Raw genomic sequence first — 26,461 nt, 5'->3', positions numbered from 1 at the left:
CAACAAAGAGAACAAAAAAACGCGTAATTGTTGAACGCATGAGTAATCATTTTTATTATGCAAATTCTTCTATAAATCATGTCGTTGTGTTAAATTATTCTTTACCTTATGTGTGCACACATTGTCACAAGCGAAAATTAAGAAAATTGCAGTAAAAAGCCACCACCAAATTGTAAACAACGAACAAATGTAACGAAACGAGTTGCTTACTTTTAACAGCTTTTTCACAGAAAACTAGTTTTCGCACGTAAGCTCCCTTTTCGTAGACCAGGTCACATATAGAAAACAATTATTTTATGTGCACTAAAAAGGTGTTTAGTTAACGACCGTCTGGAGGCGGTTCAGCCTACTAGAGGGTTAAATCGATTAATTATGGCTAAATTGAAATTCTGAAAAAAAATATACATATATATTTCTGCGTGCAGGGATTCCTAAAACAGAAATAGCAACCTTCAAAATTACGAAAGATACACACTTTTTTCTCCAATGCTATTGCAATGGCTGCTCATCAACCGGTCAGATGTTCTAAATGGTTCATGCTGTAGCCTCCAAGTTAGTGCGAAAGTCATCCATTAGAACATTTTTGAAAGTGATTGGGTTGGGTTGCCCTGTAGGGTTTCAAAAAATTTGTTCCCACATTGTTCCCAGCTAAATCACAACGCAAAATCCGCCATTATTGCAAAGTTGAGATAAAAGTGTGACTATTTTTTGCGTGTTATATTCCCCAAAAAAATATAAATTTTTTATACTTTGAAAATTGCTTTCCACTACGTTTTTGCGCATTAAATTTTAATAAATATGTCCCGCAGTGAAAGTCGAATTTATGTTGGCAATTTGCCACCAGATATTCGTACAAAGGATATCCAAGATCTATTTCACAAGTTCGGTAAAGTGTCATTTGTCGACTTGAAAAATAGGCGTGGTCCTCCATTTGCTTTTGTTGAATTCGAGGACGCCAGAGATGCAGAGGATGCAGTAAAGGCTCGCGATGGATACGACTATGATGGTTACAGATTGCGTGTAGAATTTCCACGCGGCGGTGGACCAGGTAGTTTTCGCGGCAATCGCAACGACCGTAGTCGCAACGACGGTGGCCGGGGTGGAGGTGGCGGTGGTGGCCGCGGTCCTCCAACCAAACGTTCACAATACCGTGTTTTGATTACCGGTCTACCATCGTCTGGTTCATGGCAAGATTTGAAAGACCACATGCGTGAGGCAGGAGATGTTTGCTTTGCAGATTCATATAAGGATGGCACTGGTGTGGTTGAATTTTTGCGACACGAAGACATGAGATATGCCATAAAAAAATTGGACGACTCTCGTTTTAGATCGCATGAGGTAAGTTTTAATATGCGGAAATGTGTATATATTTTTAAGATTTTATAAGACTTATATGCAACTTTATTTAGGGAGAAGTCTCCTACATACGTGTTCGTGAAGATACTGGAGACGGAGCTCGCGGCGGTCGTGATTTGCGTGATAGGTATGCGAAGTTTTTAATAACCCATAATTGTGCTGATTTTACTTTGCGGTTATCCTTTTAGGTCTCGCTCTTACTCGCCACGTCCACGACGCCGTGGTACTCCAACTTATTCACCTCTACGACGCTCATATTCCAGGTCAAGATCTCGTTCACGCTCAAATTTTTAATTTAAAAGCATTGCAAATCCTTTGAAATTATACAAACAACACTATTTATAACATACTGTAATGAAGAGTATGATCGGTAACCCTATCACCATATTATAGTCATATATGTAATTCATACGTAGACATAGTACATACATAGTTTTCAACGCGGTCCTTTCAGCTCGATTTTCATAAAAAGCAAATTCTTGAGCGAGCAGAGCTCATTACTAATTTTCAATAAATTATAATTAGTTCCACCGCTGCTCTTAGAAAACAGAAAAAAAAAATTATGTACTCACCACTATAAAAATAAAAAGTTTATATAAGTTAGCTTCATACACAAAGATACTAATAATAACTAAACTTCAATGCTTTGGTTATAATTATCTAAACAAATAAAATATGGCATTTGAATTATACATATACTTGCATAATATAATAATAATATATATTTCTTTTTTCCGCTCTATTCACGTTATATGAAATGGATGGAATGGAATGATGGATTATTGAGAGTATTTGGATAAGTGGATTTTAAGGATTTGGATGTTATATAAGGACGTATTTTTTACGAGGGTACTGATACTTTGGAGTGTTGAAAAAATCAAGGAAGTGATGATTATGCAACAGGACACACATTTTCGTACAACCTTTTTCCTACGCATATCGAACAATCGTGGGATTTTCTTTCCTTTCTTCTTTCAACTTATCAGGATTATCAAAACACCGCTGCAAAATTTCTCTTTTGTTATCTCTGGAAAATGAGATAACCCCTTATGTGGCAGCTTCCGTCGTTACGACTTTATATTCCCCTTCTCTCGCTTCGAACTTTTTTCGCATAAAAATGTGAGGATGAACATAATTTCGATAGCCCAAGTTCTTTAGGACAGGATGTGGGACTGCGTGGGAGGATTTCGTTACTCAACCTTAAAAATCCATCGTTAGTTTCCAACTTGATAAAGGTCTTTTACTGCGCTTTGGATTTCGAGATAATTGTGTCTGCGTTACAATGTTACGATTGGAATTCATTAGTGCAAGCTTTCTTATGATTAGGAAAATTTCCGATTTACCACTGGATTAAGATTACCTTGGAATTGATGCAAATGTTTTTACTTCGTCTCATTAAAAGATTTGGAAAAAAATAGCAATACCTCAAACTAGGAAATTCTTAAATATACCCCGAAGTCCCTTTTAACAAAATACTCGAATATCTCACTTTCTGCGTTCTACGTGGATTTCGCCATTATTGGATTTAGAAAGGAAAGGAAAGAAAAGTAAGACCGGTACATACGCTACTGGATGAATAGGAAGATTTCCAATTTATCGATGGATCAAACTTAAACTAGGAATTTTTAGTATATAACCGAAGTCCCTTTTAACAATGTAATCGAGTATGTCCCTTTCTGCGTTTCATACGGATTTCACCGTTATTGGAATTGGAGAGGAAAGGAAGGAAAAGTAAGGCGGGTACAAACATGCGTTACTGGATGAACCAACTTACTTTCAGTTTGCCTACAGTCTTTCTATTGATTTGAACACGCCCTGAAAATAAGGATGCATAGGACTTTGAATTGGATTGGATTGGTAAATATGTACCAACTAATTAAATGTTGTTTTCCATAGCTTATCTACCAAAAACCATACAGTTTTGTTTTAAAGACAAAATTATACATATTTAACTAAACCTCTCCATTCCATTTATGTTTACCAGAAGCGTGTAAATGACTTAAATCTATTGTTGTTTCTAAAAACGTCCCCCTTTTGTTTCATTTTTCAGAATTTACACTTTTTGGCATTATACATATAATTGTACATATAGTTTTGTTGCTATACGTAATCACTATTTTTTTTTTAATAATACATCCCGCTTTTATAGCTATAAAACAAAAACATATTTATATTATTAAAAAAAAATAAAATAAAACACTCATATATCGCAATAAAGACGGCTTCTTACTGTTTCATTTACAATGGTTGGTATTAAAAAGCAAAATACAAACGCATAAAGCAGAATGCCAACAATAATGTCAGAGCCCCGACTAGTGAATACCCCTCCATCTATTAAAATGAAGAGTATGTACAATGAAATGGCTATTTGTTAATAAAGAAATTGTGTTACCTTTGGCTTCTTCAGTAGTTGGCATTTTAGTGTGGAAACGAACTCTTCAACCTAAACCGCTCGCAAGTGAATGTAATTATACTATGAATATTTCTTAAATAAGTGCAGAATGAAATTAAATATTCACCTACCTACGTATGTATACATATATATATTTGTACACTAGGGAAGTTCAGTAATATCGTCACGTATGATACTTACCAATTTTATTGAAGAGAACTGTACCGGCACCCACCACTCAATACTACATACAGTTTTATCATTCCCCGAAATTGTGAGGGTGCAAATTGGCCTGTGTGTTATTTATTCAATTATTTTTTTGAACAGGTAATCTCGCGATCGGCTGATCCGATTTTCATGAAATTTTTTACATATATAAATAGCTTTCAGCAACCACCATGTCATAGGCCAAAAAAATTACTCTTTTTCCGGTAGGTGGGCCAGGGACCCCATTTGGAAATTGGCACCAACTGTACTATACAGATTTAAGGAAGATTCACCATCGAAACAGATCATTGTGTATCGAATGAAACAATTCATTTATGTTTTAATGGTATTGAATTTATTTTACTGAGCAAGTCAATGTCGCTTTGTAGGTTCTTTTACAATTGAATTCTTAGCCTAACATATTGGGGTATTTATGGGAAATAATTGCTGCATAAGCATAAATAATAATAAGCATAATGGGAAATAATTGCTGCATAAGCATAAATAATATTATAAATAAATTGAAGCTTAAAGTTAGTTTGTTTGACGGTTTGGCACTTGTGCCTGACAATGCGTGAGTTCTATATTCAAAATATTCAAACAACTGAAATATGAAACCCTTGTTGTTATGAATAAATTAAATAATCATAAACGTTAAGCATGGTCGATTCTTCACGGACATAACGCTTTCGTTAGGTTATTTAAGACGGCAATGAAGGATACGCTTACTGACGACCACAAACCCAAACGTGAACGTAAATTTTTGTTGTAAACGTTCGACCAAATGTTTCAATAAATAATCAATTTTGGGCGGGACGAGTCCGCCGGTTCTGCAAGTCCATTTATAAAGGTCAAGCGTTTGTTTCTAAAACTGCAAAACTTTAATATAAATGGCTCGCTCCAGTTGAGGTAGTGTGGAATTTTCATGCATTATTGAGCTAAATTGTAGAAATTTTTTATCAATTTCATAGCCCAATATCTCAAGAAATATCGATGTTAGCGATTTGGTGAAGTTGAATTTCGTCATTTACATTTTTTTCTGTAGCTCTTGCTAAATACGAGAAAGGGACAAAAACCAGAATTTTCGCTTGTGGGAGTTAGTGATACGCCACACTGCACTCAATTCGAAAAAAAGCCTATCATTGACCAAGCATATACCATAAAAAGCTTCTGAGCTTTAGAGTTTTGAAGAAAACAATTTAAAGTTTACGTGTATTTTACCCGGGAAATATTCGTACGCCTTGGCCGAGCACAAAATTTCGAGGTGGGAGTGAAAAAAAATAGTCGCGAAAAAAGCACCCTAATGTACATATATGTGAACAATTTAAATTGGCATTAATAATGAATACATTTGTTACAACGCGTAAAAGTGGATCCAAAATACTAAAGGTAATTGGTTTAAAAAATTATAACTATTATATTATTCCACATCCATAAATACGCATACATACATATCTACATAGTTAAGTAAGGAAAACCGAAACATGATTAACGATTTTTTTTTATGGTTGGAAATTGAAGACATGGACTTGAACGATTTTTGGTTTCATCAGAATGGTGCGCCATACCACACAGCCTATGCCACAATCTATTTCTTTCGCGTTGTCATCGTATTATCAGCCATCTTGGCAATTTGTTTTGGCCACCTCGATTTCGGTAAAAAGAAACCACTATATGGACCACTATATAATAGGCCTTTTACTTGCATTAATAAAAAAAAAAAACTCAGTGGGAAACCTTAAAAAAAAATGTTGGCGACTTTTATTCATTAATAGTCGCATCGATGTATGTCATGGGAACTTCTAAGATTTGTATACATATACATACCGTCGCTGAAATGCAAAAAAGCCGTAACCAACTAAAATGTTTTATTTCATAAAACGATGTGGGGACCTATATAGTGGTTCAATGAAATGCATCATAATCAATCAAAAAAATGAATTTTGGATTTCAGCAACGATGTGAGATAGGGGCTTTCCATATTAAGGTAACGATATACAGTATCGGTCATATCAATAGCACCCCCATTTCAAAGCGATATTAGGTGTGTACTCGTACGCCCAACTATCTAAAGTTTTAGTTTTGCGTTCTCGTACCCAAAAAACTTGCAAAGTAGGGGAAATTGAGAGAGCAAAATGTGAAATAGAGCTACAAATTTCTGCTGGAAAAATTTTTCCCAGCTAAAACTTGCAAGTAAGAAAATCAGCTGATCACAAACACATGTTTGTAAATAAACAAAAGAAAATATGGCCTTTTTGAGTTATTATTGCAATTTTTATTATTAATGCTAGTATACAACTAAAAAGTGCGTAAATTTAATAAGCACAACGTTCATTGAGTTTATTTTTCGTTAATTTGCTATCAATCTCCAGTTTGTTTACTTTAGTGTGTGCCGACTACGGTTGCCGTATGACATTTTTCGTTTGTACCACAATTTACGTTTAAATATACCAAAATAGATTTAAATGCAGCATGCTGAAATGTTGTTTTGCTGAAGTTTTCGGTTTTGGTAGGTTGATTGTTGAAATGAAAATTTTATAATTTTAAACCTACTCTATTGCATTTTTTTGGATCATTGATGGGTGTTTGTTTTTGAATGCGTCACCATGTGATATCACAAATAATTATGAGAAAAATAACTTATTCATTCCGATATAATTAAATCGTATATTAAAAAGGGTTTTCTTATCCAAAACTATTCAAATGTATAAAATGCCAAATCGGAGGAAAATGCACCAATCAGAAAATAAATTGCCAAATTAATCACCAGTGGCAACTGTGCAAGTGATCAGCTGTTTCGAAGGTTGCAAGTTTTTGCAAATTTTGCGTTCTCGTACTTTTGTTGATATTTCGTCTCTTTGAGAGCGAATGCTGCTAAATTCTCAGAACTTTTGCTGCTGGAGAATTTTGTCCTCTCAATACGAGTACACACCTATTGTTTGCTACTTAAACTAGCAGCCGTATTTTAAAAAAGTCACAAACTTTAGCTCATCGCTGCTGTGATTTCTACTGCGACTCAAAGCTTGCCGCTGCAAAAAATATGCCGCTACAATACAAATTTTTAAATTTTTGTGTATTTTTCTAGCACCCAGAACNCTAGTATACAACTAAAAAGTGCGTAAATTTAATAAGCACAACGTTCATTGAGTTTATTTTTCGTTAATTTGCTATCAATCTCCAGTTTGTTTACTTTAGTGTGTGCCGACTACGGTTGCCGTATGACATTTTTCGTTTGTACCACAATTTACGTTTAAATATACCAAAATAGATTTAAATGCAGCATGCTGAAATGTTGTTTTGCTGAAGTTTTCGGTTTTGGTAGGTTGATTGTTGAAATGAAAATTTTATAATTTTAAACCTACTCTATTGCATTTTTTTGGATCATTGATGGGTGTTTGTTTTTGAATGCGTCACCATGTGATATCACAAATAATTATGAGAAAAATAACTTATTCATTCCGATATAATTAAATCGTATATTAAAAAGGGTTTTCTTATCCAAAACTATTCAAATGTATAAAATGCCAAATCGGAGGAAAATGCACCAATCAGAAAATAAATTGCCAAATTAATCACCAGTGGCAACTGTGCAAGTGATCAGCTGTTTCGAAGGTTGCAAGTCTTTGCAAATTTTGCGTTCTCGTACTTTTGTTGATATTTCGTCTCTTTGAGAGCGAATGCTGCTAAATTCTCAGAACTTTTGCTGCTGGAGAATTTTGTCCTCTCAATACGAGTACACACCTATTGTTTGCTACTTAAACTAGCAGCCGTATTTTAAAAAAGTCACAAACTTTAGCTCATCGCTGCTGTGATTTCTACTGCGACTCAAAGCTTGCCGCTGCAAAAAATATGCCGCTACAATACAAATTTTTAAATTTTTGTGTATTTTTCTAGCACCCAGAACCGAATTTTTTGTGACACATTTCTCGGCGCACTAGAAATCACAACAGTGATGAGCCATGAGCCATGATTCAAGAATATTCTGTCCCAAAGAGATGAAAAAGCAAAAAAGTAAACGAACAGGAAATTAGCCATCACTTGCAAAAACCGGAAGAAGAAGACAGAAGTATTCTGACGCGACCGGAAGGGAGAGAGGACATTCCTTAACCAAGTTAGAGCTTAGCTTGGCTATCGGATTAAATGCTCACCTCCCTGACTGTCATAGCACTCTGGAGCAGTGAATACACCGCCTCCTTGATAGCAGCCACTTTGCCTGGAATACACTGCAGAAGTCCATGAGCGTGAACTTAGTGCTGATGGAGAACTCTGGACAGAAGACCCGACCACCAACCCTGCCGTCCAGTTTCGATCCATCCGTGAAGAAGTTCACCGCTCCCCCTCCAGAAGTTCCGCCCCTGCCCAATCCTCCTTTGGGGGAAAGTGGGCAGAGAAGAAGATCCTTGGAGCCATTTCGATGGCGCAGTAATCTGTGCGATCAGGGATGAAATCGAAGTCCCCTAGAACACCACATCGTTCAGTCCTTAAATCGGTCAATCAATCGGTTTCCCTGAGTCTAATAGCTGTTCGCGCCGCGGCAATTTGGCCTGCAACGTCCACCGGCACTACGTTCAGCATTACGTTAAGTGCTATTGTGGGAGTGATCCGCAGTGCCTCACTAATACCAAATCAATCAGCCCTTTGTACGCACTCTAGCTGCTTAGCTAGTGTAGCCTTTTCACGTGAGTTCCACCAGACTAGGGCGCCATAAAACATAATTGACTTTGGGCGAAATACTCCATCTCTTACCAATAGCTCCCCTACAGCAATATAAGGCCATTGATGCCTTCCTTGCCGTTTCCTCGATGTTTGGTCTCCACGACAACTTTCAGTCAAGTTCAAGTACTTGACCTTGTCAGACAGCTGTAAGCGCTGAAATCCAACTGAGGGAAGAACAGCGTCAGGGATTTTATAACTTTCTTTCTTTTTAATTTAACCAACTAACATATTAGTTTATATTTATTTGGAAAAATATTTTTATTGGAAACTTATTTTATAACTCAAGGAAAATATTTACAAAATTATATACCTTACGTATATATACCCAGCAAACATTAGAGAATGATTGGAGAACTAGCCACATTATTATCTAGCCGAATTCTAATGTTGATCTCTAATGGGATTCCAATGTGAATTTCAAACTGCTGTTTTGCCTTGTTAAATAAAAAGCTTTGTTTGTAAAATTTGTATGAAATGTAGATATTTGCAACAAAATAATAATGAACTAATTGAACTTAAAAATAATTTTTTATTCATTTATTTTGAATATTGATTATTAACATTTATTTGTATTTGCGTTGTTTCTCGAATCGAATTCTAATTTGGCTCTCTAACTTCGTCATCGACTCGAGAACGATTAGAGAATTACCCTGGTTATCTAATGTAGAAATCCAAATTTCTCGAACGTTTGCTGGGTAAATATAAGGAGGCCTAACCACCAAAAAGATTTAAGTGATATTTTTTTTTTAATTTTCTTTTTGAAGCAGAAATGTTCCTAGATCATCTAGATGTATTTCTGCATCAAACATAAAACTTTAAATGCAATTTCGCTCCCATTTTTTGGCGGTTAGGGCTCGAAATGTATGCAGTATACATATTGCTGATCGCTTCCGAAGTAATAGTCGTATACATTAAGTGATGTTTTTTTTTTTTTTGCTTAAGAAAAGAAAATATTTTAAAATTATAATAAATTACTGATAGTGGAGTAACTTAATTTAATCTCTTCGATATTCTACAAATTATTTTGGTTTAAAGTTTTGCATAACATGTATGCCATTGCATATTTACTTAATGGATTTAAACCCAATGGGTTATTTGCTTCTTTTAACTTAATATAGGTATGTACATATGTATGTACCAATATGTATGCAGACATATGTATGTACGATGTATTCTTAAATTCTTATGTTACGCCGAAAATTTTGGATTTTCATACTACGAATAACTGTACAAACTTGTGCAAAATGTTTATATTAAGGAAATATGGTATAAGATAAATCTTTGTCTCTTTTTTCTTAAATATTCATATCTAAATTTATGTATCTACATTTAAATGATCTTAATTTTTTTTTCTTACTACGTATCATTTTTATGTGCAAACTTGTATTGTATTAACGCATGTACATAATTATATGCTGCTCACCTTAGTGGTATATGACAATGTACTATTTCGACTTAGTGCTAGAGTAGTTGTTGTTATACAAGTAGGTTATTAAATTCGGTTCGATTTCCAATTTTTGTTTTAATATCGAACTCATTACAAACTCCGTCGACACTATGGGACACTTTGGATTACCTTGACGCGTCAAATCTACACACAAATGCATATCATTTGGGCACGTCACAATTATATACGACTCTGGCGCTTGTGTATGTGCCTCAGCAATGGCTTGTACGGTACGACGTTTTGCCTCCACTTTGCCGCCAGACGACTCAATCATGCGTACGATTTCGGTGCGCGAGGGAAAAACATCGGGTGTTACGAAGAAATGTTTGGCAGCAAAGAGACTATTACGGACGCTCGAACGCAGTACGGTATCGAGGTGGAACTTTAAATTTTCATCGACAGGTATGTATTGTATTTTGTAGGGTTCGGGCAGTAGGAAACGGCCCGATTTGGCGCTCTCCACCAACCAACTCGATTTGAGTACATAATCTACATGACAAACGGCTTGTATGAGTTTACATGTGCGACTCTCGCGTGTCATAACCAAAAAAGTGGCGTCCTCTGGATTGTCCACAACGATGCCACCAAGAGAGCTAAGACAAAAAGAGTATTTAAGACGTGGAAAATTAATGCAATTACGATCAACTATACCCGCAGGGGTTGCATACTAATTTTGTATATGTACATAAGATTACAATAAAATAAAAAATAAAGTTTAGAACTGGCAAATACTTACAGCACGGCTTTCTTCAGCGATTCCGGATCGGCCACTTGCGAAAATATCACCTTTGGCGGCTTGTCGTTGTGTGGATACTCAACACATACTATGTTCTCTGGTATTTCCTCCTGATAGGGTGAGATCTTTTGACGCTTAGCCTTTTGCTCGGAAAATGGATCGGCCAGTGAGCGCTTGACACGCTCATGTGCTTCCTGTGTAAGGTTTATAGGCGCCTTCCAAGCGGCTACATATACACATAAGGCAATATGATTAGTTAAACAAAATAGTAAAATTTATAAAAATTTTCCTACGTAATCTACTTACCCATCAAATGTGGCACGAGCGGATAGTCGATCCTAAATGGCGCAGATAACGAATATTGCTGATACTTCTGATTCTCGTACTGCGACATGCCGCTCAGATTGCCAATACAAATGTCCGCCAACCAAACGGCATTGACAACCGGTATATTCCATTCCTTGGCAGCAATGTACTTATCGCCTTCTGGCTTTTTACATATTAGCACAGTGTTGTGTTTCGACAAGTACGATGTGTATATTGCACCACACTCCTCTACCATCTGCTTAACACGGAAACTTTCCTCGCCCTCAAAACCGTACGTTGAAATTATATGCCTTTCCAGTGGCTTTTGGTAACCGAATTGGCTGGGGAATGGTAAATGCAGGGCCTGCCATGGTGGCAGCAGCTGTTTTTTGAAGCAGATATCGCTTAGCCAGTAAGCAGTTATGCAACGCTTCGAGTCACGCAATGCTTGCATTACTACACCGTGACGTTGGGTGCGACAGAGTACATGCGTGACGCGTTGGCAGTAGACTCGTTCAATATCGCCGCCGAATTGACGTATAGTCTCCATCCAGATGGGCAATTCATCGGCGTCGGTTTCATCGTATTCTACAATGTAAAAGGTACAGCCGACGAGAAAGAGGTCAGGCGGTAACTTGAGGTTCGGATTGTGTCCATAGAATTGCGGTCGCGGCGGCAACGGCATATTGGGGCGGCCTTGTATGAAGCCAGCTGGTGTCATAATGCCCTGAGGCGCTTGCGGGGCCTGACCCTGCGCAACTTGAGCAGTCGCAATTTGTTGTTGCACACCGCCCGCAATACCTAACTGTTGGTGCTGCTGAGGGCCGGCTACAACTATTTGTTGTTGGCCGGTGCCCGCAGTTACAACGTGGGTACCCGAGGTAAGCTGTGTTTGCAACACAGCGCCCGAACGGCGCAGTTGTAGCTGTTGCTGCTGTTGTTGCTGAAGCATCACGATTTCTTGTGGTGTGCGAGGCGATGCCGAAGCTACAACGCCCTGCAACAGTTGTGAGCCCGGTTGTATGTGTGGCGGCGCACCCGGCTGCTGCAGCGCCGCATTATGTTGCTGCGTCATCAAGCGTAACCGGGCCGCTGCAGTGTCCTGCTGTTCCAGTACAACACCGCCTGGTCCGATTTGCTGCTGCTGTTGCTGCGGCTGCTGTTGTTGCTGCTGTAGTATGACTCCTCCGGACTGGGGTGTGTTGCCGGCGACTACCACCTGGTGTTGTATTATTTGATGCGAATGCTGTTGTTGCTGCAGTGACTGATCTGTAGCCGGTGTGCCACTCGGCGCTACCACCATTGCCTGTTGCTGTTGTATCTGAATCGTGCCACCATTGTTGTTGCCCAAGCGACTATTCAACATGTTGGCAAGCGCTGTTTTCGTTTTCAAATTCATTTGCTGTTGCTGAGTCTGTTGCAAAACTTGCTGTTGTTGTTGCTGCGAGTTGACTATTTGCTGCTGCTGTTGTGCGTCGACTGATCCCATTACCATAGTTCTTGGCACCAACGTACTCATTACATTGCCTGCAGGCGTAGTTGGCGCGCCGGGTGTTGGCGACTGCTGTTCCCCGCCTATGGCGTTTGCACCTGCGCTAACTACTTGCAGGCCGGGCTGCTGCTGTTGGGATTGCTTTTGTGGCGTCAATTGTTGCTGTTGCAGCTGTACCTGTTGCACGCGTAACTGCCTCTGTAATAACATTTGTTGATTGGGATCATTGGGATTATATTGGGTGGCAGTTGCAGTCGATACCTGTTGCTGTTGGCCACCAACAATAACTGGTTGTTGATGCTGAGTGATCGGACTTAAGCCGGGCGCAGCACCTGTTCGCACAACAACTTGTCGTGCACCTTGTTGTTGCAGCCATTGGATTTGTTGTTGTTGCGTTAGGCCAGCAGGCATTTGACTTTGCACAATGATATGTGGTGTACCGGGTGTAGGTGCGCCCGCTGGACGTTGAATTGTTGTACCCAAGGCAGTGGCCACCACATTGGGAGCGCCGGGTCGCGGCTGAAAGGGTATTTGTTGACGGATCATCAATCGCTTTTGATTTTGCTGCTGTAACTTGGCTATATACTCCATCTTCTTCACGGGATCTAGTGTCATAAGGTGGGCGTGTGTCTTATCGTCGACTTGTATGACTTGGCGCTGGGGTTGGCCTTGTAACGGGACGGTGCCCGGAGGCATGCCGGGCTGTTGCCACTGCCCGGGGCGTACGGCACGTATGAATTGTTGTGGCGTCTGTAGGTTGCCCATTTGAGGATTGCTTGCAATAACTTGCGTGCCGCTTACCACCACCGGAGTGCCCGGTTGCGGAGATTGCTGTTGAATTGCCGCTGGACTCTGTTGTTGCTGTTGTTGTGGGGACCAGAGCTGTTGTTGTGGCTGTTGCTGAGCTTGTTGTTGTTGCGGTGAACCCTGTTGGATAATCAATTGCTGTTGCTGCCCTTGTTGTTGGTGTTGTGGCGATCGAGCCGCTGCAATAAGTTGTTGTTGTTGTTGCTGCTGCTGTTGAGATAACTGCTGCTGTTGAATAACAACCGTTTGTTGTATGGGTTGTTGCTGCAATATGATCTGTTGTTGTTGTTGTTGTTGCTGTTGTTGGCCATCAATCAAATGCTGCTGTTGCACAATCGGCTTTTGTTGTTGCAATATAAGTTGGTTTTGCATATTGCTGCCAGGAGGTATAGCCATCATTTGTTGTTGCTGTGTCTGCTGTGTTATTTGCTGCTGCTGCTGTTGTTGTGTTGCCTGTGCCGGCACAGCTTGCTGTTGTATGATGATCTGTTGTTGCTGTGGCGATTGTTGGATTTGCTGTTGACCCACAATTATTGAATTTGGTGCGGTTTTGCGTTGCTGTAGCTGCAATTGTTGTTGTTGTATATATTGCAAGCGCTGTGGATTATTTATGATTTGTTGGTTAATCACGATTTGCTGTGGCTGATGGGTTATGTTCGCATTTTGTTGTTGCTGGTGCTGTTGCTGCAACTGAATACGCTGTTGCTGCTGCTGTTGTTGTTGTTGTTGTGGATTAAGTAAAACTTGTGTTTGTGTTATCATTTGAGGAGACTGCTGTGCATGTTGCACTTGCTGTTGTGGTTGTTGCAACATGCCTGCGCCGCCTTCGGCCAACTCCAAAGATTGTTGGCGCTGCGTGTACATTGGTGGCGGTTGCTGCGGATTCTTGTGCACTTGCGTTGGACTTTGGGCTACTTGCTGCAATTGTTGCTGTTGCTGCTGAGGAGACTGCTGTATTTGAATTTGCTGCTGCTGTTGTTGTTGTGGTGATTGTTGCATAGGATGTTGTATAATTTGTTGGACTATTTGAGGTTGCGGTTGCTGTTGCTGCTGCTGTTGTTGTTGTTGCGCAGTCAAATTCGTCTGATTAACGATGACAAGGTTCTGATTATGTTGATTTTGTGCCAATATTTGTTGCTGTTGTTGCACACTGAGTTGCTGAAATTGTTGTTGGCTTATGATTATTTTCGATTTGTTCGAAAGCGCTATTTGTGTCGGGGCGCCACCGACGCTAACTTGTTGTTGCTGTTGGGGAATTTGAATTTGCTGGCTTATTATTTGAGGTTGATGTTGCTGTTGCTGTTGCTGTGGCGATTGCTGTAAGTTAGGACTAATTATTTGCTGTTGATAGTTTGTGGAAATGCCTTGCACTTGCTGCTGCTGAATAAGTTGTTGTTGTGGTTGTTGCTGCTGTTGCTGTGGTTGCAGGGTCTGCTGGATGATGCAAACTTGGCCTCCTGACATTGTCATTTGCTGTGGCTGACTAAATTGCATTGTTTGCGTCGATTGCTGTGGAGATTGTTGTGATTGCTGCTGCTGCGGCTGAGGTGTCCCACCGACGACCATACCAGATGGTTGTTGTGATTGCTGCTGCTGCGGTTGAGGTGTCCCACCGACGACCATACCAGATGGTTTTTGCTGCTGCTGCTGCTGTACAAGCAGCTGTTGTTGCTGCTGTTGTTGTATTGTCATTAACTGCTGCTGTTTTTGTTGTGCTTGTTGTTGTTGCTGCGCCTGTTGCTGCTGAATATTCATCATATGACTTTGAATTAGCTGTTGTCCCTGTACTGTCGACGTGTTGATGACATGTCGCTGGGCAATGATTTGCTGCTGTTGGTTGCCCGGATTGATGACGATCTGTTGCTGTACTTGAGCCTGCTGCAAAGGCGATTGTCTAGCAGCTGGGGACGGTTGCTGTTGTTGCAAGTTTTGCTGCTGCTGTTGTTGTTGTAACTGTTGTTGTTGCAACTGTTGCTGTTGTTGTTGCTGCTGCAACTGTTGTTGTTGTTGCTGCTGCTGAAGCTGTTGTTGCTGTAGCGCTTGTTGCTGCTGTTGCAATGCTTGTTGTTGCTGCAATGCTTGCTGCTGCTTCAAATGCTGTTGCCGCATTATAAGTGATTCGTGATTTGGACTCGGCGCCGAACGGCTGAGCACCTGAGCCACTTGTACGGGATCAGTGGGATCGATGGGTTTCATATGCTGGAGCATTTGCTGCTTACTTTGCTGTGTCGGTGTCGTGGGCTGCGGCATTTGCGGTGACTGAGGTGCCGAACTGTGTTGGGGGCTTTGTTGTTGTTGGTGTAATAACACACGTTGTGGCTGTTGGAAAGGTTGCAAGGGTTGTTGCTGTTGCTGTGGTGACATTAGAGGTTGATGTTGCGGGGAGCCCATTGTGGAGACTAATACTCCTTGTTGCTGTTGGCGTTGTTGCTGCTGCTGACGATTTTGCATTTGCTGACGCAATTGTTGTTGCTGCACTAACTGTTGCTGCTGCTGTGGTTGAGGAGAATGTGGTGGCGGTGTCATTTGGAGCGCCGGCGATTGTCGTGGGGATAGTGGTGGCATCATGTTTCCACCTCCTGGGCCGTGGTGTTGCTGCTGCTGTTGCAACGAAGGCGATTGTGTTTGTGAATTTTGTTGCAGGCGTGGTGATTGCTGCATTTGTTGTTGTTGTCGCTGGAGCTGCATTTGTTGTTGTTGCTGCTGCTGCAATTGCTGTTGTTGCTGCTGCAATTGCTGTTGTTGTTGTTGCTGCTGCAATTGTTGTTGAAGTTTCTGTTGCTGTTGTATTAATTGCTGTTGCTGATGTTGTATTTGACGTTGTAAGGCCTGTTGTTGTGGCGTCAAGCTTTGTCCATTTTGTATATGCTGCTGCAGCTGCAGTTGTTGTTGCTGGAGAATGTTTTGTTGATGCAAGATGTGTTGGTGCAACATTTGTGGTGTCATTTGTACCGTTTGTTGCTGATGAGCAACCTGTTGTTGCGGATGCTGTTGTGGCTGTGGCGACATGGCGATTGCGGAAACATGTTGCGGAGACTGACTCGGGGTTTGTGGAGTTGTTGAAGGGGTTCTAGCAGCTGGAGTTTGCCGTCCGCTCGGTGTTTGCGGAGTACGTGGTTGCGAGATGTTACCAACGACAGCAGTGGGTGTAGGGGTAGAAGTACGTGGGTCTGGCAAGGGCGGTGGGCCAGTAGATGTCGGGGTCGAGGGAGCTGTTCGAGGCTGTGGCGGAAGATTGGGGTGTGTTGGTGGTTGTGGCTGTGGTGTGCGAGGAGTTTGTGGCATTTGTTGTTGTTGTATGATTTGAATGTGATGTTGTGGACTCTTAAGATTACGTTGCTGTTGCAAAATATTAGCTGCGCCCGTTTTTACCTGATGCTGCTGCTGTTGCATTTGTATTTGCTGCTGGGCTACAACGTTTGGTACAATCTTTTGTTGTACAATTATTTGTTGAGGTGGCAGTGATGGTTGCATTACCTGTCCAACCTGTTGCTGGGAACCACCAATTGCTTGCTGAATTTGTTGTTGTTGCTGTTGCTGAATGTTGCGTGGGCGCACAAAAACGATTTGCTGTTGTAGTTGAGGTTGCGGCTGAGGCTGTTGCTGAGGGTGCGCCTGAGCCTGCTGATGGTGTTGTAAATGAGTTTGTGGCTGTTGAATGGTTTGTGGTTGAGACTGAGGATTAACAATACTGCTTGTTACTACTTCAGCAATTTGAACAGAACCAGCACATTTTTGATTTGCCGCTGTTTGTTGAACCACACTGGGTTGTTCAACCACATTGGCGTTGGTTGCGGGGGGTGTAGGCGGCAGTGGTGGTAAGGACGCCTGTAATTGTGATTTTATATTGGCAATGCTCTGTGCAGCATCGGCATCATCCACTGTACTTCCAAGTGTATTGTCTATGCTGCTAACAATGCCACCCATATCATCATCATCATCATCAAATCCCAGAATTGTAGACAGAGTTTGCTCTACGGAGTCAACGGCAGTGCAGGTTATTGAGCTGGAAGCTGCGATCGATGTTAAAGCCAAAGTTGATGTTTGTGATTCTATGCTTGATGCAGACGCATGGCTGACTGCTGTCGAAATGCTAGTCAGTTTTGGTACAGCTTTGGGTCTATCGACAGGTTTAAGCATTCGAGGGTGATAACCATCGCAGGGCAGAATTTTACTTTGTTTCAAACAATCGGCAACCCAATCTGGGCTGACCAGGTTTACCGAGCTCCTGGCTGCATTATTGAAAACATTTCCTCCCACACTGCCGCAAATAAGATGTGTCGTATTTGTTTCGAATTTGGCAGTAACTTGACCTCCATGGAAAGTGAGTATTGCATACAAGCGTTTAAAGTCCGCATTAGTTAAATTTGTAACAGCAAATTTTAGCGACTTAAAAATGCGTTGCGTGCTCGGATCAAAAGCTTTTGTTGACGCCAAACGCCCTAGCTTTGAACTATGTATGATCCATTGTTCTGTTACTGGTATAACATTATAAAGATCCAGACTCATCGCCAGCTCTTCTTCGGTGTAGTTGGGAGCACACACCAAGTGTGTGACCACGTCCGAAAGAAACCGTTTCGATTGCGCGCCCCCATTTTTAAGTAATTTTTCAATCTGAAAGAATAATTTTTAAGTAAATTTGGATGTGAAGGTTACGTATAAAAAAATCATGATTCAATAATAATTATTGAATCGAGTAAAAAAATAGCGCCATAAATTTTTCAACTTCTTAAATTTTAGTGCACCCTGTGACATGTTGGCGCTCCAAAAGCAGGCAGACAGCCAACTCGCTGGTCATCAGAAACCAAAGTGGTTAAAAAGTTTTTCATGTGGTTTCTTACCTCTTCATCTAAATTTCCATCTACGAAATAGCGTATATTCGCGAATAGGTTATCACTTATTTTCAAATTTTCCATGTCTCCAAAAACATTTCACACGAGTTATCACTTTTGCCCTTCTTTTGTTTTCCTTTGTACCATGATCACGACCCTCTCATTCACAATTTCATCGACTCATACTCCGGTTTCAAACACTTTTTCTTAACTTCGTGTAGTAAAGGGGTTATCTCCACTTCAAGTTAGTGCTTAATTGCATACAAAAAGCAAAGATTTATTATAATAACTAATAACTGCAATTTTCACAATGAAAAACACGACAACGAAAAGAAGGAACGCCACTTTACGAAAACTAGAGATTTCACGTGAAGTTGGCTGGCATTATTGCGGAGATTGTTATGAAGAAATGAAGAATGAATGTCAGAACAGGGATAGATCACAAAACTTCCACTGGAATGCACTACCGTACGTCACTGGAAGGACTACCGGAAGTATAGGGTGATAAATAAATCTTCTTCGTTCTTTGCATATTTCTTCTACAGAGCTGCCAGAGTTCATGTAAAAAAAATAAAAATAAAGAATGTTCTCTACATCGTTATTCAAACTTGGATATAACAAAATTTCTTAGAATGCATAATTATGGGAATAAAAAATAACCTGTTTTTGTAATAATTATTATTTTATTTAATAAAGCTTCTTCTAAAAAATTAGCTAACGGGATTTACATCTAGAATTCCTCAAGTCATTCATTCGAATATTCTCAAAATTCCGTCAAGATTGCAACGGTTATCTCTTTCACACCAATCTTGTTTTGTATGTGACGCCTGTAGATAATGCAGTCCACGGATACAAACTTAGGGCCGGTTGCTCAAAGCCTGGTTGACCCTAATCATCGGTTAACATCGTTATCGACGTTTTCGACTCCATGCATATAACACGATGTCGGTAACGCCGATAACGATGTTTAACCGGGGATTAGTGTCAACCAGGCTTTAAGCAACCGGCCCTAAAGTGGAGTATTTTCGTTACATACATTAAGGGCCGTATAGTATATAACTACGTTTATACGCACGTCTTATTTGCAAATAACAATTTGCAAATGGTACACGCTGAGTTAATTTTTTATTTGCAAATAACTAAATCACGCAAATAAGTATTGATTAGTGATACCATTTGCAAATAAGCACAAGACGCTGCCATTTTTAGGTCTATTTTCTTTTTCGATGGTCATATTATTGCATTTTTATAATCAGGCAATATTAAATACAAATTTTTCACCGTCGAATAAACAGTGAGTTAGGTATTTGCAAATCATTTTTATTTGCAAATAGCTTACGTATAAACGTAGTATTTAAGTACTTAGCCCGAACACAATGAATACGACGAGCTACGGACAACAGCTGTCAAATTATTTTAACACGTATTCTTATGTAGATAATTATTTTGGCGACGACTGGGCTACGCGACGACTGTGGTTGTGGCCAGATTAGATCTATTTCTATTATTCCAGCGACAGATAAGGTTCTTCCTCTTCTTTTATGTCAAACTCATACAAATCCATGGATCGCTGGATTTCACGTGAAGTTGGCTGGCATGAACCAAAAAAAAAAAAGTAGTCGTTGGTTCATGGTTGGCTGGCATTATTGCGGAGGTGCTGTATTTTCGAAAAAGATGCCCATTTCCACGTAAATCCAAAGACCGTAAATTTATAAAAAGCGACAAAAAACGTAAATTGGTAACGAACGTAAATCTGGTAGAACAGACAACACGGTGAAATGCAGCAAGTGCATCTGAAGGGTTAAGATAAGGAGATAGTGTCTGTTTTTACATCAATTTTCGTAATTGGATTCTCTATGGTTTGGTGTTGCGGCGAAGAATAAACATTTTTTTCATTTACGTTCTTTGGTTTAACGGGCTCATTTATTAAAATTTTGGGGTATGGCAACATTTCTATCGATTTTCGAATTTCCCCTTTCGAAATGTCAAATGCAAACAAAACTTTAAGCAACAACAAAAGGTCTCTAAATTTTTTTAGCGTCTTCAATCTAATCACAAAATAAAATGCAGTTTTTCTTTCGTTTACATTTGTATTCATTATAAAACGAAGTTTATGAGTAAAATTATAAAAACATTACAAAGTGCTATTTTGTGACATGATTCGCTTGTTAATAGATGCAGCCTAAATCCTTACCCTAATACTAAGTGGCTCCGATTCGATATCAATTGGAATTTAAAGAATTATAGTCTAAAATTGGTTTTAATAATCTTAACATAAAACATTAAAATGCAACAAATATTTAGACCTCTGCAAACTATTGTAAACAGATTACTTCAGTAGCATCCAATCACTTCTAAAAAAGCGGCACAGACACCAACCACCTTACACCCCATCGTAGGCCATGCAAATTTAAGCCAACAAATTGTTTAAAATGACCAATTACCGTAGCGTGAGTTTTCACGAATTGTGCCGCGTCTGCACGGCACATGCACAGCAACGTATCAACATTTTTTCACCAGATGGAAAGAGTAAAAATCTCTGCGCCAAAATCGCTGATTGTCTGTCATTGATGGTAAGTGGTATATACACGCATACATATCATTGTAGCGAAGAATTGTAACAATACAATTTTTTTCCTTCAGGTGGACGAGAAAGACCGTCTCCCGAAAGTCGTATGCTCCATTTGCGTAGAACAGGTTGAGGAGGTTTACAAATTTCGAGACATATGCAAGAATTCCCAGATCATGTTGAATGATTGTTTGAAACAGGCTACTCAACACAATGGAGGCAAAGTGTACATAAAAGACGCCATAGCTGCCAACAGTGGCAAGAGTCTCAGTGTCATTGAGAATAGTAGTGCATCAAATGCACGTCGAAATGGCCATAAACCATCTGCTTCTAGTACAAACCCTATGCAACCGGTACCCATATCAATTTCACGGGCATTGCCGCAGCAAAATGATGCTAACAAAACATTCATCACAAATAATAGTAATGATATACTCAACACCATTATGCAGTCGATAGGAATACAGGTTAGGTTTGAGAAATTTTTATTGAAAGCGCCAGCATTTAAAAATGATGTACTTTTAATCTTCATACGTATATAGCAAACGGTGGATTCGGAGCAAGTAGAAAAGGCATTATCCCAGGAATACACTATATCGGTGGATAGTAAAGGGACAATGAAGACTGAACCAATGCAGTACAAATCACCAGTTACCCAGACTGCTCAAATTCCCCAAACACTTCAACAACAAAAGCAAAGTTCAACTGCTGATTTAGACCACAAGTAAATAGAAAATTCTTCTGTCTGTAAATTTTTTTTATACAAATTTTAATTTCCAACAAAATTTTTCTTCAGAGCACTCACTGAGTTTCTCAAAATGAAACCAAATATTAAGGTTACCCCTATTGGCAAGAAAAGTGCAAAAAAAGTAGAGGAGCCTCCGCAGCAACAACAACAACAACTACAACCGAACGATTTGCCACCGCCGCAACAGTTGCAGTTCCACCCATCACAAATTCAACAATTCATCCAGCAACAAGAACAAGTTCAACTGCAACAGCAACAGTTCCTCACGCAACCTTCAACTTCTGTTGCCAGCATTCAATTACAACAACTGCAACAACAGTTACAACAGTTTCAGTTGCAGCAACAGCTTCAGCAACAGCTACAACAAATAACATCCCAATTACACCCACAGCAGACAATCACATTCAGCACGCCTTCGACGCCTGACAATGATAATAGCCCAAGCAAAAACAAAAAGCCCAAACTTAATTTCGTACTTTCTTCCCCTACATCACAGACACTCACAGCCACAATACCGCATCTCGCCATGGCAGCTGGCGCCCAGCAGCCCCAAATTCAACTACAACTACAAACTGCTCAAACACAGCCGCAGGCGGCTGCTGCAACACTACTCTCGAATTTGGCGCCGCTTTTACAGCAACAACAACAGCATACACAAAATTCCGCGAATATGCTACAAACGCCAACAGCCGCAGGAACAACGCTCATGTCATCACCGAATAAATGCTATTTACCCATTACAATTAAGGATGAATACTCAGACCAGCAAATTGTGGCACATATTGATGCTAAGAATTTTATGTTGCCTGCAACATATCAATTACAAATGAAGCTGCAGCCGCAGATCGGCAATGTGGACGGGCAACCAGTTATGCAATTAACACCAGCATCTTTACCAGCAGCGTTACAGTTGGCCGCATCGGCCCTAAATAATCAACAATTTCAATCGATGACAGGCAATAACATGCTGCAACCACTTGCAGCTTTACATGCCAAGCAACAGGAGCAGCAGCAGCAGCAGCAGCAGCAATCACAGCCAGTTACAGTGCAACAGCAAGGGTCACTGAAACCAACGGCACAAGTCACGTCGCAACAAATAATCCGTACAGCAGCCCAGTGCACTAACGATGCTGCGACTTCCACAAATGATCAAACTGAAGATTTTGTTCCGAATAAAATAAATGGCAGCAAACCATTGTCGCAACAAATGAATGACAAAGTAATAAAACAACAACGGTACAGATTGTCGCAGCAGGCTGGTAATGGATCTATTGAAATAACGCCTACAACAAACCTCACTCAGCAAATTATGCAACAAGTGCAACTGCAGCACCAAAAACAGCAGCAGCAACAGCAGGAACAACAAAAGCAGCAACAACAACAACAAAAACAACGTCAACAGCAGCAGCAACAACAACAGCAGGCGCAGCAGAAATTACGTCAGCAGCAACAACAAGAACAACAACTGTTGCAAGAAAAGCAGCAGCAGGATGTAGCTACAACATTGGCGGCGCAGCAGCAGCATGGTGGAATCACCGTTCATCGCATAACAAACAAATCAACCACGAAGCAACAGCAAAAACCACCACTACCACCGCAGCAGCAGCAACAGCAACAACCAACACAAAACGCGATATTGCAAACGAAGATACCAATGTTGCAGAAAAAGGATGTGACGATCAGCCGAATAAGCAGCACAGCGCAAACCCAAGAGCAACAGCTGCAGCAGCAACAAGCGTTGCTAAGGCTTTTACCATCAAAAAAACTCGATGTGAAAACAAAAGAGGCAGCAGCCACAGCGGTACCATTAAAGCAACAGCAACAACAACAACAATCGCAGGTGCAATTGCGTCCAGATTTGCAGCCACCTCAAGCTCTTCAAAGACAGAATATCTCATCTCCTCTAAAGACGGCACAGAAAGCTATCAATACATTGTCAACAACGCCGCAAAAACAACAACAGCAGCAACAACAACAACAACTACCACATCACTTAAGCACATCGAGCGGTGGAGCAACGGCAACCGCGACTTCTCAGCAGCAAACCGTATCTAAAGATGTTACGAAATTGAAAACTGAGGGCGTAACTGCACGCGGTATTGGGCCAAATGGACTCGAATGCAGTCAATGTGGACGTGTCTTTAAAAAGAAAGAGCATCTGACCCAACACATAAAACTGCATGCTGGTTTGCGGCCCTTCAAATGCAAGGAAGATGGATGTGGTAAGGCTTTCAGCCGAAAAGAGCACCTATTGCGCCATGAAATCTCGCATTCAGGACGAAAGCTATTTAGCTGTGATGTTTGTAGTAAACCATTTTCGCGCAAAGATAATCTAAATAAGCATAAAAAGTAAGGAAAAATTTCGGTATTAATGCCATCTTATTTGTATCCGACTTATAAATATTTCCATTTACTTTCTGCAGAATTCACACGATTGGCCCCAATGTCTATAATTGTGAAATGTGCAACAAGCAGTTTGCGGTACGAGCATATTACGAAGAACACAAGCAAATGCATGAGAATCCAGAATCTGCTGGAGTTGCAGATACAAACATAAAGGTGAATGCTGTTTTATTATTAGACTTGTTTGGAAAAAAACATATGTAACTAATTAGTCGAAACTCTCTTCAAATAGAACGAAAAACCAACGAGTGAGCAAAGTACCACCAGCATGCCTGCTGTACAAAACATGAATAGGCAACAACAAGAAGCACAATTACAGGTTCACCAGCAGTCACAGTCACAGTCACAGTCACAACAACAACACCATATTTCGCAACCTGCAATGACCGCCATACCGCCGTCCTTAATGTCTACGAATCCATCACAAACACAACAAATACAAATTGTACAGCAACCCACAGGCAATATACAATTTCAACAGCAACATCCACAACAACAACAACAGCATATTATGCAACTGCAACTGCCAACTGTTGTAAGTACACAAGATTTAGCGGGCAACACAATTACCATAACACAATCACATGATCCCACATTGAAAACGACAATCGGTAGTCACGATGCAACGGTACTAAATCTACCTTCTACGCTAGCCAACCTTATGCAGCTGAGTCATGCACAGTTCGTGAACCCGGCTACAGGCCAAATAATGGGTCACATAAAAATTGAGAAATAAATATAGTTTCAAGACTTTTAAATAACCATACAAACTTAAAAAAATTAAATAGTTTTACACTACTTACATATTATGTACATTCGAAATGTACACATTATGTAAAAATTCATACATACATATAAACATACAAACCTATAAACAAATGCATAATTACATTAGTAAGGTAGACTTGGGCTGTTTTCATAGCGGAAAGTTAATCCACATACGGTATTTTCTCTACCCGTTTTCATTATAAATATTTTAAGTTAACTGTTAGTTAGTGCCCATAAGCAATCGATCATTTAAACTTAATTTAGATTCATTTGTATAAGTTGCAAACATTTGTGGAATATTTACTTTAGTTTTGAGTATTAACACAGCTTAGTATTCTTAGCTCTACATTTTTATTTAATTTTTAAGGTAACTTCATATTTAATTTTCTTCCCTAGTCATACCTATTTTGTACACACACGTCTAAAAGCCATAGCTTAATAGGACGGCATTAGATTGTAATGTTTTTTTACTTTTATTTTCAAAAGATGAAAATATTTGGTTTGCACATTAAAATCTGTTTTAATATAATTAAAAACTAAGTGTACGCATATACATATGTACATACATACGTATTTTGAAAAAAAAGGAATTGTGCAGAAGTTTTAAATAAAGTGAATTTTTGAAATACATTCATTCATACATACATATAATAAATTTTAAGTTCGACTAAGAATGCCAGCGATATGACGTGAATATAAAACACATAAACTGCGCCAACAAACTTACCATTTACATATAGACATCGTCTTGTTTATACATACATACTATTCTTGCATACATAAATATATGTACATGTAATTGTAGTCGAAATGGTTTACAACAATTTTAGAATGTAAGTAACTTCATTAAAATGAATGGATTTTGTAAACTCATACATATGTATTTATGAATAAAGAATTCATATGTGTTTGTATATACATAAATACATCAATACATTTGTATATACATACATTTAAGAATATTAAAAAAAAAATCAGCCTTATCATGGGTTTCATTTTCCCCGAACCGGTTTACTTTATACTTTTCGTTTCCATGTAAATACTATAGGCGGATGAAAAATTTTCGGGTGAATTTTTTTCGGGCGAAACTCAGGATAAGGCAGAATAAAATAATCCAAAATTCATTGGGGAATTTGGCGCGTCAGTGAGAAACATTCAGATATGCCAGAACAGTCGGGGGAAACGGATAAACCAAGGTGCGTCAAGTGTATAATATTAAATTAAAAAATTCTAGCAATGGGAATTCCCTTCGCACATATGTATGTACATACATTAGACTGCATCACTCCCCGTACAAAAAAAAATCGGTGTTTATAAAGTTTTTTATTTTTTATGAATAAGGCCATACGACTTTCACCGAAATATTTCGGAAAAATATTAAGATTTACGTGAGCTGCACCGATTTGAAAGTACCTGCAAAAATTGAGGTTTTGTGAATATAACAGTTTTTTAAGCATTTTTTGCAAAAAATTACCTTAGATGCCAAAACAGTTTAACCTTAAAAAATTTGCAGAAAAATATTAAAAAAAAGTTTCAAAGGAAGAATGAGATATTTGATGCTGCTTTTGAATTTTCTTCAAAAAAAGCTTGAATAACTCAGCCAAACTTTACCAAGTTAAACTTATGAGGAATCATTGGAAAGGAAATTCAGCGTTTTTTATTTCTTTGCAAATAAGCTCAAT

At 39.5% G+C, this 26,461-nt stretch overlaps 3 protein-coding genes across 6 annotated transcripts; 2 read left to right on the top strand and 1 right to left on the bottom strand.

The window, feature by feature from the left end:
* Positions 1–649: 649 nt before the first annotated feature.
* Positions 650–2,762, top strand: LOC108365601 (probable splicing factor, arginine/serine-rich 3). Its single transcript, XM_017619670.1, has 3 exons — positions 650–1,338; positions 1,410–1,483; positions 1,545–2,762. The coding sequence occupies exons 1-3, from the start codon at positions 799–801 to the stop codon at positions 1,648–1,650; spliced, it is 720 nt and encodes a 239-aa protein (XP_017475159.1). The 5' UTR covers positions 650–798; the 3' UTR covers positions 1,651–2,762.
* Positions 2,763–2,865: 103 nt separating this feature from the next.
* pad (poils au dos) lies at positions 2,866–24,756 on the top strand. Of its 2 annotated transcripts, none has more exons than XM_017619653.1 (7): positions 2,866–3,213; positions 20,620–20,864; positions 20,935–21,327; positions 21,403–21,584; positions 21,657–23,957; positions 24,032–24,167; positions 24,244–24,756. In XM_017619653.1, the coding sequence occupies exons 2-7, from the start codon at positions 20,724–20,726 to the stop codon at positions 24,745–24,747; spliced, it is 3,657 nt and encodes a 1,218-aa protein (XP_017475142.1). In that variant the 5' UTR covers positions 2,866–3,213; positions 20,620–20,723; the 3' UTR covers positions 24,748–24,756. The 2 variants fall into 2 exon arrangements, with proteins under 2 accessions (XP_017475142.1, XP_017475148.1); XM_017619659.1 differs by having other exon boundaries at positions 20,596–20,864.
* On the bottom strand, positions 9,998–18,664 carry Ptip (PAX transcription activation domain interacting protein). 3 transcript variants are annotated; one of them, XM_017619644.1, is made up of 5 exons: positions 18,301–18,664; positions 12,914–18,073; positions 11,161–12,850; positions 10,855–11,080; positions 9,998–10,711 (listed from the first exon to the last, which is right to left on the bottom strand). In XM_017619644.1, the coding sequence occupies exons 1-5, from the start codon at positions 18,373–18,375 to the stop codon at positions 10,117–10,119; spliced, it is 7,746 nt and encodes a 2,581-aa protein (XP_017475133.1). In that variant the 5' UTR covers positions 18,376–18,664; the 3' UTR covers positions 9,998–10,116. The 3 variants fall into 3 exon arrangements, with proteins under 3 accessions (XP_017475133.1, XP_017475121.1, XP_017475129.1); XM_017619632.1 differs by having other exon boundaries at positions 11,161–18,073; XM_017619640.1 differs by lacking the exon at positions 18,301–18,664 and adding an exon at positions 18,194–18,294 and having other exon boundaries at positions 11,161–18,073.
* Positions 24,757–26,461: the final 1,705 nt, after the last annotated feature.

This window comes from Rhagoletis zephyria, unplaced genomic scaffold (genome assembly GCF_001687245.7).
Source record: "Rhagoletis zephyria isolate East Lansing unplaced genomic scaffold, Rhagoletis_zephyria_1.1 Rzeph_scaffold_00037, whole genome shotgun sequence".
Classification (NCBI taxonomy): Eukaryota; Metazoa; Arthropoda; class Insecta; order Diptera; family Tephritidae; genus Rhagoletis; species Rhagoletis zephyria.
This window is presented reverse-complemented; position numbering and strand designations above follow the sequence as displayed.

What these genes read in the sequence shown, in the direction of transcription:
- pad (XM_017619653.1), top strand. Translation starts at nt 20,724, where the DNA reads ATGACCAATTACCGTAGCGTGAGTTTTCACGAATTGTGCCGCGTCTGC. An exon ending in CTGATTGTCTGTCATTGATG is followed by an intron (nt 20,865 to 20,934) that starts GTAAGTGGTATA and finishes TTTTTCCTTCAG; the next exon opens with GTGGACGAGAAAGACCGTCT. An exon ending in TTGCAGATACAAACATAAAG is followed by an intron (nt 24,168 to 24,243) that starts GTGAATGCTGTT and finishes CTCTTCAAATAG; the next exon opens with AACGAAAAACCAACGAGTGA.
- LOC108365601 (XM_017619670.1), top strand. Translation starts at nt 799, where the DNA reads ATGTCCCGCAGTGAAAGTCGAATTTATGTTGGCAATTTGCCACCAGAT. An exon ending in CTCGTTTTAGATCGCATGAG is followed by an intron (nt 1,339 to 1,409) that starts GTAAGTTTTAAT and finishes AACTTTATTTAG; the next exon opens with GGAGAAGTCTCCTACATACG. An exon ending in GGTCGTGATTTGCGTGATAG is followed by an intron (nt 1,484 to 1,544) that starts GTATGCGAAGTT and finishes TTATCCTTTTAG; the next exon opens with GTCTCGCTCTTACTCGCCAC.
- Ptip (XM_017619632.1), bottom strand. Translation starts at nt 18,375, where the DNA reads ATGGAAAATTTGAAAATAAGTGATAACCTATTCGCGAATATACGCTAT. An exon ending in ATGGAAATTTAGATGAAGAG is followed by an intron (nt 18,074 to 18,300) that starts GTAAGAAACCAC and finishes TTATTCTTTCAG; the next exon opens with ATTGAAAAATTACTTAAAAA. An exon ending in TCGCTGAAGAAAGCCGTGCT is followed by an intron (nt 10,712 to 10,854) that starts GTAAGTATTTGC and finishes TTTTTGTCTTAG; the next exon opens with CTCTCTTGGTGGCATCGTTG.